General features: G+C 38.9%; 1 protein-coding gene across 2 annotated transcripts; it reads left to right on the forward strand.

The window, feature by feature from the left end:
- Nucleotides 1-2,541: 2,541 nt before the first annotated feature.
- Nucleotides 2,542-3,889, forward strand: LOC131326966 (uncharacterized). 2 transcript variants are annotated; one of them, XM_058359901.1, is made up of 3 exons: nucleotides 2,569-2,739; nucleotides 3,319-3,426; nucleotides 3,565-3,889. In XM_058359901.1, exons 1-3 carry the CDS (start codon nucleotides 2,625-2,627, stop codon nucleotides 3,834-3,836), a joined length of 495 nt encoding a protein of 164 aa, XP_058215884.1. In that variant the 5' UTR covers nucleotides 2,569-2,624; the 3' UTR covers nucleotides 3,837-3,889. The 2 variants fall into 2 exon arrangements, with proteins under 2 accessions (XP_058215885.1, XP_058215884.1); XM_058359902.1 differs by lacking the exon at nucleotides 3,319-3,426 and having other exon boundaries at nucleotides 2,542-2,739; nucleotides 3,532-3,889.
- The last annotated feature ends 12,232 nt before the right edge of the window (nucleotides 3,890-16,121 follow it).

Consider the following 16,121-nt stretch of genomic DNA (forward strand, 5'->3'; position numbering starts at 1 on the left):
CGAATCTAAAAATAAAAAACTTCTGCGTATGATTTTTAAAATTTCTTGACACCAAATAAAAAACTTTCAAAAATAATAATGAGCATCTCAGATTATTTGTGCGGGACCTGAAATGAACCCCACAAAAAGAGTTGGTATAGAATTGGTGCTTACTGATCGCCGATCGATACCGAATAGGTGATTACTGATTGATCGGTACCCATAATTTGAAATTTTTTTTATCTTCATAATCTATTTTTTTTTTTGGTAGAGCTAATCACATATTGATCCCGAGTGGCTTGATTTTTTTTTGATCGGCAAAAAAATTTCATTAATTTTGAAATTATTACAAAATTAATAGGAGTAAGGAAATAATATCATGTTCAAAGAGCAATCGTCTACTCAATTCGAGACCCAATCCCTGCAATTGACAAAAAGCAATAAAAAATACTCATTGGGACAAAGTCCATCTAAATAGGCGAAGCCCAGACACTCTTATGGATCCAAAAACCCAGATAATACATTCAACTCAGAAAATAAAAACCTACTGCCAACAAAAGCCCACTGGCAACCCGAGACCAGACTCATTAGGCTCTGTTTGGAAACAAGAGAAAGGAAAGGAAAAAAAAGGAAAATAAAAGAGAAGGAAAATAAGAAGAAAATGGGAGGAAAAATTTACTATTCACTACGCTTAAAATTCTTATTTTCTTTCTTTTTTCTCTTCAAACCAAACAATGGATAGAAATTTTTTTTAATTTTCCTTTCTCTTCGTTTCCTTTCCACAGGTTCCAAACGGAGCCTAAACAACCCACCATCACCAGAACAGACCCAAATTAAAACTACAGTAGAGAGGACGGCCCGCTAGAAACCGACTGTCGGTGAACTTGCAAACAGCAGCCAAACCCAAAAACCCTTACCAAACTTAAACCCAAAACAGACCCAAATTCGCCAACAACCACCACGCCGTCGGTCACCTTCCCTGTCACCACAACACCATCAGGGAACCGACCAAGCTGCACAATTAGAACCGCTGGACACCGAACACAACGGAAAGCACTGCCGCGAGACTACCACCCAGCACAGCAACACAGCCTGCGCTGCCGTGTTAATGTCACCCATGGAAAGCTCCGATAGCCTCCAGATCTACAGCACCACGATCCTCGGCCGCTCCAAACGAAAGCCTGAAGATCCTCCCTTGCTGTTAAGCCACTTCGGCATCACTCATGAATGATAAGCCGTTGGGAGACCAAGGTCAAGAGAGCAAGAGCCACGCCGCGATCGCAAGTCGCTGTTAAAGCCAACCGGTCTCTTCCAAGCAAAAGAAACTGGCGAGGAAAAGACTGCAGCCCACACAGTGAAGCTAGAAGGAGAGAAACGGCGGTAGAGTGGGCGGCGAGCTCAGATCTGAAAAAATGGGAGAAAGATGGGGGATATAATGGTCGAGGGAGGAGGAAGGAGACCAGATCCCCTGTCCGAGTGAAATCCGGACAGGGGCCTGTCCCACTGCTCGGAGCCGTTGATCTCGCAAATCAACGACTAAGATCTGCCGAACACTTTTTGATCCAAAACGATATCGTTTTGACTCGGCAGATCTCAACCGTTGATTTGCGAGATCAACCGCTCCGAGCAGTGGGACAGGCCCCTGTCCGGATTTCACTCGGACAGGGGATCCTCGGCGAGGAGGAAGAGCTGCCCCCCCCCCCCCCCCCCCCCAGCAAAGAAGCCACTTGAAATCGCCCAACCTTTTCAGATTCTAGAGAGATACAGAGAGAGAGAGAGCTATTGTTTTCGAGTGGCTTGATTTGGTACACATTACAAGCTCAACAAATCAATAGTAACTTGTTCAAGCTTATTTTGTTTAGTTACAAATATGTTATCAAAGAATTTTTAATTAATGAATCAAATATGAGCTTCGATTGGAGTAGTTTGGTCGTTAATTTGTCAGTCTTAGAGCATCTCTACTCCTTACTCAAATTTGAATTCAAATTGATCAAATTTGAGTAAATATCACCCAAAATAAATCCTTACTCAAATTCATACCAAATTTGAGTTTTACTCAAATTTTGAAGACTATTTTCTCTCCCTCAAATTTACAATTATGCCATTAATGAAACATTAATTTACTAAAATTTTATGCCTAGATTTGCATTTGTCTATTGGATTGTTTCATATCAAATGAAGCTTTTACCCAAATTTTCATTCAAATTTGAGTAAAAATTAGGATAAGCAGTGGAGTTGCTCTTAGAAAAGGAGAAGTTAGAAAGAAGAAGAGTACGAATAATTCAAAGTGGATTGTATATTCTACTTAATGATGTGATTTTGGCATTTCACTTTTTATTTTATTTTTTGTTTTGATTAAGAAACAAAATGGAGTGTCAGTAGCTAAACCTGAAGTGTCAAAATTAATTTCCTCTACATTGTTTTCCCTTTTGCAGAACAGGTTTTCTGGCCAACTTTGCTACCGGTTCAATGTTGACTTGCTTAACTACAACATATATGGATGATTTTTTTTTTTGGTCAAGCGGAAAATATATATGGATGATTACTTGGAGCTTTTTCTGCTACTTTAAGTAATTGTTTTGCCTTTCATTTAAGCAGGATTTTCAGGTGGAGCCATAGCTGTAATATCTATAGGAGTAGTAGCGATGGGAGCACTTCTAGTGTATGTTAGCATAAAATGGGGGTTCTATAGAAAGAACAAAGGGCCGGGCGAATCGAGTTCGCAAAGAGACGTAGAACTATCTCGTCAAACTGGAAGGGGTATTTCTCCCCTGTATCTTTTCTCTGTGTTTGAAAGCATGCTTCATGGATATATCTCGGTAGAAATTCCCCTTTAACTTGTTTGACGCTTTGGTTGAAGATCGAATCCAATCTGATTAACTTGGAAACTTTATGCACAAAATGGTCAAATTTTCTCTGAAATTCTTCACCCCCGTGGTTACAAGTTCATTAATTTACATTTACCCTTGGCGCATTCGGTGTTCAGTTCATGGGAAAACAGAAGGTTGCTTTCCAAATCTGTCAAAAAATAGTGATGATTTGATTTGGTGCAACCCTTGATTTTTTAAGGAGTGCGCTTAAGTTTCATAGACGTTGCAGGTCATTACTGTTGCTTGATCGTGCCCTTTGATTCTAAAGCACGCGACATTTTACTCTGTAATAGTAGGGCTAGGAAAATATTTGGTCGATGGGAAATTTTCCTCAGCTAAAGTTATCTTATGTTCTTTCATGCGCTGAAGCATATTCATATGGAGTTTCTATGATTCCTCGGCTTCTCATGTCGCAAAACACGAATTAGTCAACAACACTGATGTGTTTTCCCCTTGCTTGTGTTTTTAGCTCGGCGAAGTACTTTAGAGAAATCAAACTCCCTTGGCGCTCCTGATACTACTTCACGTTGCTATGAAAAGCTTGCAAAGGCAACTGATTACCAAGCTAAGTTGCGAGGTAAGGTTTGTTGCTATTTATCTAATCACGGTGATAAACAGAGAAGAGAGGGAAAAAAAAAAACTGATATCACATTAAAAGCCGTCTCTATTCCTGTGTATCCAGATGGGGAATCGCAGCTACCCAATCAGCCGCAAGGAGCATCCGATGGTGACAAGAACGCGAATACCGGTAGTGGTGTATCAACTGGGGCCACGACTATGGAAGGCGGTATATCCCTTGGGACCTCGAAAATTGATGCTCCTGTATCGATTGGCAACACGATTATAAATAATGTGTACCCGATGTTGGCAAAATCCAGAGGTGGTGCGTCATTCGGGAACACAGCTGTCGGAGGTGGTGGATCAATTCTGAACATGAATACTGGAGGTGGTGGATCGATTGGGGACCCAAATATCGAAGGTGGTTGATCAGTTGGCAACACAGATCGAAACTCGAGGTGCTGCGTCGATTGGGATCAGTATATCAGGAGAAATTTTTCAGTGCCGGATGGGCATGGGCCACGTGGTGCCGTGCACCATCTCGGCCGTCCAATGAAGTTATGGACGGCCCAGATCTGTTCGATTGTTTTAAAGTGTGAAATGACTAAAATACCTCTCGGCAACTGAATTGGTCTGAGCCATCCAAAACTTCATTAGACGGCCGAGATTGGTGCTGGGCACCATGTGGCCCGTGCCCACCCGGCACTGAAAAATTTCTTCTATATCAGAGTGCTCTCTCTCTCTCTCTCCCTCCCTCTCTCATGTTGGGCTCCAAATTCAACCAATTAATGCTTTGTTTGGCTAGTGATTTGAAAAAAATTTCTCAACTCAAAAAATACTCATTACTTTTACTTCCAATCAGCCCTTGAAAGGATAGTATTCTGACCTCTATTCAAGATAAGTTGAGAAAATTCAACTTAGTCCTTCAAGGGATGATCATCCTCGATGAACATTGAGTTCCAATGGTTGCTTCTCTATAAAATCAGCTTATTCCAATTGGGAGATAAGAACCTTTCAATGTAACATCAGCCTTAACTCCATTTGGAAAAATCTCGGTCCAGCAAGAATTGATGTTTTTGTTTGGCTAGCTGCTCAAGAAAAAATTACTACCAGATCCGTATTAGTTAGGAGAAATATCATTCCAAATCTTGGCAACTGCCCTATATGCTTTGCTTCTTCAGAGACACCTTCTCATTTGCTTTTCCTTTGCAACTTTGATTGGAATATCTGGTGCGATATCTTTACGTGGTGGAATATTTCTTGGATTTGTCCTTCATCTATCATTGATCTGATCGATTTTTGGTTCTCTAATTCTTTTCATAACTTGGAGGAAATTTGTTGGAACACCACACTTTATACCGGTCTTTGGTCTATTTGGAAAATAAGCAATGACTTTGTCTTCAACAATTCAATTCTTACTGTTGAGGAAGTGGTTAACCTTGTCAAACTAAGAGTGGCTTTTTGGATTAAAGAGAGATGCAATCTTACAATCTATTCTGTTGAAGACTTCAGTAGCCATTTGGATAGCATTAGAAAGCATAAAATCTGAATCCTTTTGTAATTCTTTTTTTTTTTCTCAACACTTGATTGGTCTGTTCTTCTTCTCTTTTTGGATTGTTGGCTAGCATATGATTTGATTGGTTTTTTTCCTCTCAATGATACTTGCCTATCTTTCTCGATGTACCCATTATCGAGTTTCTAATATAATTTTTTTGCCTATTAAAAAAAAAATTACTCTCATTTCTTTCTTCACTCATAACCCTACGAAATTTTTCAAATTTTTTTCAAAAATTCATCTAAACACAGTATAAGCCATGTCACCATTCATTTGCTAGTTGGGTGGATATGTACTGTTATGATCTAATGCAATTAAAGTTGGCCTCTCCACCTAATAATTTGATCCCGCTTTACGTACTTCCTAGAGCTAGCTTTTAACATTGCCAGATGTTTTTATTAAGAAAGTGAAGTTGATATCCCAACTTCATGTTGGGAAATTTTCTCCATCTCATTTGCAACGGAAGCTTAACAACATTACATGCGCACAAAAAAGAACACAAATTATTTACCTAGTTCGGTTCAAATGCCTACTCCACAGGAGAGAGAGAGAGATTCCATTTTATGAAAAATAGAAAACTACAATGCGAGATGAAAAATCCTTCTCGAGCTCCTAATACCATGGCTTTATGCAATATTTTTCACTCACCCCCACATCTCTATTTTTCCTCATATCTACTCTCCTCTCACCTCACGGCTAGTGTACCTGGCAACCCCCGAAGGGACTGCACTCTCTCCCTATTCATTTAACTCACACTCGGCAAACACTGACTTCATCACACAAACCCTTTAAACACATGTCATTGGCGGAAAGGAAAAAAAGGAGCACCGAAACCTCTTGAATTGGCTAGATGGTTCTGGAGCCAATTCATCACAATTATTACTCCACAAATGCTCAGCCGGCTTTGACCCATCTCAATTCTCAAGAGAATTTCCAAGGATATCTGAAGAGGGTGACAGTCACGGTCAAACCTTTTGAGTCTTTTTGCCAAGGGAACTGCCAATAAACTCGGAGCATCCTATAGCAACGCCATCGCAGATTTCATTTTGGAATGAAATTACATAGATATGATTTGTATCTGAAATTGGGCTAAGTTGTCTATAATGAATAGTTATCTCCATTACAGGCCCATCTGTTTCTCCACAAAAGTGCAAAACCAAATCGGCTAGAGTAGCGGGCGTGCCAGGGCTGGATTGCATTCCAAACTATTTTCCAAGGCTATCATGCCTCAAAATCTAACTTCGTGTAGAGCGGATTGTGTACGACCAAAAGGGGTATGGCCATATATGGTTCGTGATTTGCCTTTAATGAAAAAGGACTTAAAATTTCCTAACCGGTGTAAGAAAATGGAAAATGAAAATGAAAGACTGAAAGATAAAGATGATACAAACTTTATTAACGGCTTAACAAAGTTTGGGTACAAGGAAGTAAACAACAAGATCTAGGTAGGGCAAGATTGAAAGAAAATACAATATTTTGCAGGAAAGTAAATGAAAGGTAAATTTAGTAAGTGCTGGGCTTGTTGGTGTGGAGACCGAAAGATAAAAATAGTTGAAAGAAAATTGAAATGTAATTTGGATAAGCCGTGGGCTTGTTGGTGCTGGGACCTTTGCCAAGGCCTTCAATTTTGGTATTTATAGGCAGCAGTTCCAGGCCTTGAGCTGCTTCCGATCTAGGCTTGAGCTGTTTGGGCTAGATCAATGCATGAATGCCACGTGGCCCTATTCCTTGCTTCATACTCTAAGATTTCGGCTGCATGACTTGCTTTAGGCCTGAAATCAACTTATTTCAAGCCTGAGTTACCTCTTTTTGCATGGGTATTAACCCAAAAGAGAAATATGGGTTCTTTGAGGTTAAAGGCCGAAATCTTTTGCAAAGACCAAAAACTTTCAGCCACTTTTCGACCTTGATTGGCCCTAAGGTGGTTTCTTCTGCAAGAAGACTCAAGACAAAGAGAATCACAGTTTTCGACATAATCTTTGGTATGGATTGGTTATCTGCTTATCATGCCTCTATCGATTGTTTCCGAAAAGAAGTAACATTGCAGATTCCAAATAATCCACAACTGAAATTCCGTGGGGAAAGAACTTCTGCTCGTATAATTTATGTAATGAAGGCTGAGAAGTTGTTGAAAAAGGGTTGTCAAGGATTCCTTGCCCATATTGTTGACAGCAGCAAAAGTTCACCGCAAGTGGAGGATATACCAACAGTTTGTGAATTTCCTGATGTATTTCCCAAGGAATTACCAAGGTTGCCAGTGGACCGGGAAGTTGAGTTCTCTATTGAGCTTCTGCCAGGTACACAACCAATTTCAATTGCACCTTATCGTATGGCTCCTGCCGAATTAAAGGAATTGAAAATCCAATTGGAAGATCTATTGGAACGAGGATTTGTTAGACCTAGTATTTCTCCGTGGGGTGCTCCAGTTTTGTTTGTTAAAAAGAAAGATGGTACGATGCGGATGTGTATTGACTACCGTCAGTTAAACAAGGTGACCATCCGAAACAAATATCCTTTACCGCGTATTGATGATTTGTTTGATCAATTGCAAGGGGCAACAGTATTCTCTAAAATTGATCTTAGATCAGGATATCATCAATTAAAAATAAAGGAGGAGGATGTTCTGAAGACTGCTTTTCGTACAAGGTATGGCCATTATGAATTCCTTGTTATGCCATTTGGTCTAACGAATGCCCCAGCTGCTTTTATGGATTTGATGAATAGAGTGTTTAAGCCATATCTTGACTCTTTTGTGATAGTATTTATTGATGATATTCTTATCTATTCTCGCAATAAAGAGGAATATGCAAGTCACCTTCGAATCGCATTACAAACTCTACGTGAAAAGAAGTTATATGGAAAATTGAGTAAATGCGATTTTTGGTTAGACTCTGTGGTGTTTTTGGGACGTGTTATATCAGGGGATGGAATTTCTGTTGATCCTAAAAAGATAAAGGCAGTTACCAATTGGGAGAGGCCGACTAATGTGACGGAAGTTCGCAGTTTCTTGGGTTTGGCTGGTTATTACCGCAGGTTTGTTCAAGAATTTTCTTCTATTGCTGTTCCTTTGACCTGATTAACTCGAAAGGGGGTAAAATTTGTGTGGTCTGAAGATTGTGAAAAGAGTTTTCAGGAGCTGAAGAAAAGGTTGACTACTGCACCAGTATTATCTCTTCCTTCAGGTGATGATGGGTTTGTTATTTATAGCGATGCTTCTAGACAAGGATTGGGTTGTGTTTTGATGCAGCATGGTAAAGTAATTGCATATGCCTCTAGACAATTGAAACCTCATGAACATAATTATCCCACCCATGATCTAGAATTGGCTGCTATTATTTTTGCATTAAAGTTGTGGAGGCATTATTTGTATGGCGTAACATGTGAAGTCTACACCGACCACCAGAGTTTGAAATATCTGTTCACACAATGGGAGTTGAACTTGAGACAACGTAGATGGATGGAGTTAGTGAAAGACTATGACTGCACAATTCAGTATCATCCAGGCAAAGCCAATGTAGTAGCTGATGCTTTGAGTAGGAAATCTGCGGGCACTTTGACTTCTTTGAGGGGCATACAAGAGAATTTACTTGCTGATCTACGTTCCTTGCGAGTAAAACTTTCCGTTAATGGAGCGATTCTACTAGCTAGTCTTACCCTTAAACCCCTTTTGGTAGATCGTATTCGGGAAATGCAACAATCAGATGAGGATTTGGATGAGATTAAGGAAAATGTTAGAAAAGGAAAATAGAAGGACTTTGCAATGAGAGATGGAAATGTTTTGTATTTTGGGAACCGGTTATGTGTACCTAATGATCCGTCTTTGAAAAGAGAAATTCTTGAGGAGGCTCATAGTAGCGCATATGCAATGCATCCTGGCAGTACCAAAATGTATCGTGACCTTCGAGAGAATTACTGGTGGGCTGGTTTGAAGCGTGAAATTGCTAAATTTGTATCCGAGTGTTTGATATGTCAACAAGTGAAGATAGAACATCAGCATCCTGCAGGTTTGTTGCAACCTCTTCCTATTCCAGAATGGAAATGGGAACATATTACTATGGATTTTGTCGTAGAATTACCTCGAACCAAAACAGAAAATGCTAGTATATGGGTAATCATGGATAGGCTTACTAAATCTGCACATTTCTTAGCCGTTAAAAACACATATTCATTCGATAAACTTGCTAGCATATATGTGGATGAAATTGTTCGACTACATGGTGCTCCAGTTTTTATTGTTTCAGACAGAGATCCCAGATTTACTTCACGATTTTGGCCTAGACTTCAAAATGCTATGGGTACTTCTCTGAAATTCAGTAGAGCGTTTCATCCTCAGACTGATGGACAATCTGAGCGTACAATCCAAACTTTGGAAGATATGTTGCGAGCTTGTGTACTTGACTTCTAGGGTAGTTGGGATCAATATTCGTCTCTTATTGAATTTGCATATAACAATAGTTATCAGTCAAGCATTGGCATGGCACCATATGAAGCATTGTACGGCCGAAAATGCAGGACTCCAGTGTGTTGGGATGAAGTGGGTGAAAGGAAGTTGGCGAGTGAAAAGGAATTTCTAGGTCCAGAATTAGTAAAAGTTACTATTGATAAGGTAAAAGTGATTCGAGAACATCTGAAGGTAGTGCAAAGTTGACCAAAAAAGTTAAGCTAATACAAGACGAAGAGACTTGGAGTTTAATGTGGGCGATCAAGTATTTGTCCGAGTATCACCATGGAAAGGGCGGTTGAGATTCGGTAAAAAGGGTAAATTAAGTCCAAGATATATAGGGCCTTATGAGATTGTGAAATGGGTGGGCTCGACAGCATATAAGCTAGATTTACCTTCAGAATTGGCTAAGATGCATGATGTTTTTCATGTATCCATGCTTCGCAAGTGCAAAAGAGATTCATCTAATGTGGTTCCTCAAATGGTGGAATTGAAAGATGATATGACCTATATGGAACAACCAGTTCAAATTTTGGATTACAAGGAACAAGTCCTTCGAAACAAAACCATACCGCTAGTAAAGGTATTGTGGAGGAGCCGTTCAACAGAGTATGCAACGTGGGAAGCTGAAACTAACATGGGGAGGCAATACCCTCATTTATTTGGACAAGGTAAGTAAATTTCGGGGACGAAATTTTATTAGGAGGGGAGAATTGTAACACCCGTTTCGAGCATGCACGTGTATCGCATACGACATTTAACTTTATGTTGCATAGGTCATGCTATTTGATATACGTGTTGTGTTATCATTCGCATATCATTCATTAATTGTTTAGCGATACATGATTGAATTTGAGAGTTTAATTAAGTTAATTAAAAGGGATTGGTCTTGGTAGGAGGATGAAGGGTTAAGATGAGTTTTTACCCTTTTGAACGCATGCACCCAACCTTATAGGATAATTCTTCCCTAATAATCTTCTACGTTATTTCATTGTTTTCTCCGTCCCACCCCCTTTACTGTATAACATAGAGAGAGAGAGAGAGAGAGAGAGAGAGAGAAGAAGAAGAAGAAGAAGAAGAAGAAGAAGAAGAGGAGGAGGAGGAGGAATTGGGGAAACTAATTGAAGGTAAACCTATTTTATACCAAATTTATGTTTTGGGTTTTGATCAAACATGTATATACCTGAATATTCATGTAGTTTAAATCCTAATTAAGTCATAAGAGAATGGATTTTAACCTAGCAAATTCGTTTGGCTTATGGGCATGTCAATTTGAGCTTAAACATGATTGAATCCGTCATGTTCTTAATGAATTTTTCTCACTAAATTTCCGACCTTGTAATTTTCTGGACTTTTTACTGGAGATGGATATGCATGTCTAGTTTATTGGGTAAAATTTTCAGAATTTATTTCAAAGAGGGGAAAAAGTTAAAAATGTGCACCGAACTGCTTCTGTGAAACTCGCATTGCTGACTGCTTTGACACAAGTTGGGAAAACAGTCATATCTTCTAGCTCGAGACTCGAAAACACATTTCGCTTGCTTTGCTGAAAACCAGACACATAGAGCTTTCCAACGATGCAACCCGTGCACTTTGGTTATTCCTGAGCAATAACGGATTTGCTGTTAAAGTTGACCCAAAATTTGTCTCTGCACCAGTTTTAGTATTTGTTAAGTTATAATCGTGAGACCGTAGCAAGGTTACCCGAACTCCGTTTTTTATGAATGACCCATCGATTCGAAGAGGAAGAAGTTTACTTTTCAATGGTTAAAGTTTCATTCTTCAATTCACGATTATTTTTTGGATACGGTCAGAACAGTACATGTTGGTCATGGACTAAGCTTTATTCTTGGGAATTCTTGTATCAAATCTCATTGAATCATCTTTGGAGCATTGAAGCACATCACCCATCATTTTTATTGCATTAGTCTTATGCAGTATCATACTAGGGATGAAGATTAAAAAGAAGATCACATGCTAGACTTATTGATGCATTTTATTTGCATTTTAACATGAGTTGGAGTATGAAATGTACTAAGTATAGTGTCATTTATATTCTAGGATCGGGGGACGTGTCTCCACCTCAAAGTTGAGAAGGATGCCTTTCACTTTTGTCTTTTGGATCTCTGAGGTGAGTGTGCTATTTCATTGAAGTGGCTAGCTAAAAGTAAACTTATACTTTTTCTACAAATGTTGGGAATTTTTTTTATGGTTGTGGATATGGATCAAGTTGCTTGAAACATGATTTTATTTCAAGAGCATGCCATAGCAATATTGTTGGGTGGAATTGTTTTCTTCTTAATGTACACAAGAAGGGTATAAATTGTCTGTTTGCTGTACACAAACAAAGTATAAATTGTTGGAAGTACCGTGTTCACAGGGTCACGGTACCGTCATAACTCCTGGTTGCGAGGGAAGCAACCCTATGGTTTCTTGAAATATTGTTGTTTACCTAATTGTTTGTGAAAAATAGTATGTTTCTTGCTGAATATGATTAGAAGCAGTACTCGATCCATGTTTGCTCGTGTAAACTATTTTATGCTTTCCGTTTGAATGAAGTAGTAACACTCACAATCCTTACAGGTAACTGAAGTAGAGTTTTGGTCCACTACTGGTCTGACAGGCTGTAGGAGTTGGGATGCGGGTCGACTTGGTGTCCTTTTGGCATAGTACTTTTTGTGATACCAATTTTTGGAGAGTTGTCGTATCATGTGTGGATGCAACTCATCTTGTATAGTTATCTTTGCAAATCTTATTTTGGAAGCCAGATGTAATCTATTTAGTCTACTTTGTCTTGCGTTTATGGAATGAATCTTATTAAGGTTGTTGCTTAGCTTTCTTTAAGACAGTTTATGCTAATCATCCGTGAGCGGGTCGTTACAATAATTCCACCAGATTAATCTTGGCCTTTACAAAATAGGCCCATACCTGAAAAACGAATTTAGGCCTTTAACCAATTGGACTACATGGGCCCAAGCTTGACAATGAACTTAGGCCTTTATTGATTTGGGCTTGGGCTTTAACTAATCGGGCCATGCTCCAAAATAATGCGGCTCAATCAATTTTCAAACTCTATTTAGGCCTTCCAAATTCAATTTGGCCTAATTGTGGCCCACCATAAATTCAATCAAAAGCCTAATTCAATCAAAGCCTAATTCAAGTAAGGCCCAAAATAACATTTTCGGCCATTAATCCATTAACAAATTTCTTTTTAGAATTTGGCCAAAAATGGGTGTAAACAATGCCCCCAATGCCTTGATTTTTTACTTTTAGGATCAAGGCGTGTATAAAAAATAAAACCATTTTTGGCATCCAAACAGGCCTCAATTCTTTGTTTTAGCATTTCTTTTTTTTTTTTTGTTTATCTTGCTTATGGACTTAGTAGGCATTAAGCATTAGGCATTTTCTACGCTCCCTTCAAGCATTTGACAAAATTCTCTGAAAATTTCGCTGAATTCAGACATTGGAACGAATCTGCCAGCTATTTTGTTTGTTAGACAGGCCTTTCAAAGGCTTCTCTTAAAGATATATAAATGGCCTCGATCTGCATCCTCTAGGGCTGCATATATCCTCTAGGACCGCTTAGATTGTGTGGATGATGCTCAAACCTATATAATCTCAAGGCTTGTAAATGTTGCTTTTTATTAGGCCTGTTTATACCAATAAAGGCATGTATTCAGGCCTAATCGTATAAAAAGATAGAACCATGAAAAGGCTTGGCAATAAGGACTAAAAATATGTTGGAAGGCTTGAACTCTAACTCGAAGTATTTAATGATTCAGGCCTACTCAAAGAGCTCAAAAGGCCCTCATCTCTGTGAAAAAAATGCCTTCATACACCAATATGAGGCCTGGAAATAAGGCCTTGAAGTACTTTGAAAGGCCTAAAAAGGTGGTTCAAGCCTGGATAAAGACCTTAAAGGGCCTCATTTCCTGCAGAAAGGCCTGTTTGTGCCAATATAGTGTTTAGGCTAGGCCTAATTGTAGAGAAACCAAAAAGGCCTGGCAAAAAGTATTAAAAATATATTGGAAGGCTTAGCCTCTGCTTCGAACTCGCATGATAGTAATTCAGGCTTGCTCAATGAAATAAAAAGACCTTCACCTCTGCAGAAAAGGCCTGGTAAAACTCTAATAGGACCTACTCAATGGTTGGTAGGCCTTGGCCGAATATTTTAGAGACACTTGTTCGACATTTGAAAGACTTTTCTTTGCTTAGCCCCTTTACTACCACGATGTTTTTGCATAAGCCAAATGAATAACACTTGTTTTTTATGTGCCCCACAAATCCAACATGGGTGCAGTTCCACAATTTTAAGGCCTACAGTTGGCCTACGCTTGTAATACCTTTTGGCAGGTCAGACAATGCCAAAAAGGCCTTTGTTAACTGGGGGTGGAGGGGGATCTCCAATCATAAATGAATCGTGATCAAGCCCTGGAGTGTTGTCGTTTTCCTCCTCTTCAAGTCATCCTTCCTATTCTAGAATGGCTGCAACATGCAATTCAGATCTGCCATAGGGCTAACAGCAGGCCTGGATCGTTCCTGATCTGCATCAATGATTTTTCCATCGCCTATGGCTGAATCTGGAGGTGGTAGCCCTTCAGAGACTTGAGACAACATCTCAGATGGGAAAATGGGCTGATCTTGCCTCATGATTGGACCTTCCATGTTTTGGCTTATCTCAGGTTTGAGATCTTGTTCTCCTTGCACCGAAACAGACCTATCTTTTTGCTCCTCCAGGCCTGGAAATAACATTCCATCTAGAAGTTCTTGGAAAACTCCTAAATATTGGCTGCTGCACTCAGGCCTGCTGTGATCATCCTGATGTTTATCCAGGCATTGTCATTGTTCGGGAATCCTCAATGGCTTGAACTGAGAATTTGTCTTGCTAAAATCTTAAGAGTAATTGTGAATAAGCTTGCTTTCGATTAGATTCAAGCTTGCTTATACTCAGTTATCTTTTCTGGTTTCTTTGTTGGAAGTGTGTTGATTCAATTTTGGTTGATGCCTTTTAGAAAAATCCTCTTTGTTGAGGTAATTGAACGGATAACACAATTACCTAATTAAGTTAGTTATTTCTGAGTTAATTTGAAAAAGATAGATTTATATTCTTTTCTGACATGCCCGCACACCATCATTTTGCCAAAGATTGAGTTGAATTAGCAACAAACACCAATGAAGCAATTTATCTTTACTTTTTCTGTCAATCTAACTCAATTACTTTATCAAGTAATTTGGGTTTTTATCTTTTCGTTGTACGCCAAGCTTTATTATTCCGACCGACATAATAATGTTATTTACGTTGTTCTTCTTTTCTACATGGTTAGAAAATTATTAAGTCCACAACCGTTGTGGCAAACCACGAACCATCATTGTGATCTAGCCCTTAAGGTCACAACACTTTTGCTTTCATGGTTACAAAGTCTAAAAAGGGTACGCAGTCCTTACGTTAGACGCGACAAGTACTCCTGGCATGCCCGCGCTCAATCCTTGCCCCTCAAAACCTTTTTTTCTTTTTTAATGAAAGAAACCCTGTTACTAGAGGCAGCTTGACTTAATTATGCATTATGTGTAGAACTCTTTTTTTCTTCAGAACGTATCCAGTGGAGTATTTCAGTTTTGATAAAATAGTAGTATTAGTTTTGTTACTGGTCCCGATGAATTAAAAACAAATATTAAGGATAACGAGAAATATTACTAACGAAAGACCATTTGTGTATTTGTTGGGTTTCTATCAATTATTTACCAATAAAGAGGTGGGTAAACAAAATCGGACTCGTTTTTATGTGTGGCTAGGGCAAGCATTTTTTTGAGTAGTGCAAATATGGTGAACGTTTGGAATTGCCTTACCTACTTTAAGAGTATGACATCTTGAATGAAGAATTTATTTGCCACATCTTATAGTATCAATGGTTTTATCTTCCAATAATATTGACATGTTCCGGGTGTGTTCTATTAACTAAAATAAGTACTTATTTTTTGAATTAAAGGTGATGTATTGTGAATTTGTGATAGAATGATCTGTCTCATAAAGCAAGAAATGAGTATATATACTTCAAAAAATACGAACCTTAGAGCAACACGGCAGTCTCTTTCTTTGTTATTCTGAAATGTATGTTATGTCATGTCTTTGAAGCTCATAAGGCAAAAGGAAGAAGCTGATCGAAGCAGCAGCAGCAGAAGAAAGCGAGTAGGCAGAAGAAAAGGGCGGAGTAAATAAGCTAGTAAAAAAAATGGACAGATTAAGAAGACAGTGCATTAACAATAACACATGAACAGTTCCCAGAAAAAAAAAACCCCATGAAGACGACGGCATCGCAGTACACTTGATAGAAGTGAACAGAAGATGAAAAAGGAAGCAGAAATCCAGATCGATCCAGATTCTTTGAAAGCAGCTCTGCTCACTGGTAAAAGGGCCACAGAGTAAAGAGTGATTGAAATATTGGTTGTTCACACATAGCAAGGATATATAGTTAGCACAAAGGCAAAGAGCCACTGGAAACACAACATCTGAATATTGTTAGTATTGCATACAGGCATACTCCATTGTATTTTCTAGATATTTTTGATATTTGATTCGCTTTAGGTGTGAAATAGAGTTAGTGTATGATATGTTGATGAGTCTTTAATGCAGTGATTGACTAGACAATAGGCCATTGTAGTATACATTAAGCTTAGAGATGTAGTAGGACGCTGTAACATCATTTGCTGCCACTCTTGC

This window comes from Rhododendron vialii, chromosome 5a, assembly GCF_030253575.1.
Source record: "Rhododendron vialii isolate Sample 1 chromosome 5a, ASM3025357v1".
Lineage (NCBI taxonomy): Eukaryota > Viridiplantae > Streptophyta > Magnoliopsida > Ericales > Ericaceae > Rhododendron > Rhododendron vialii.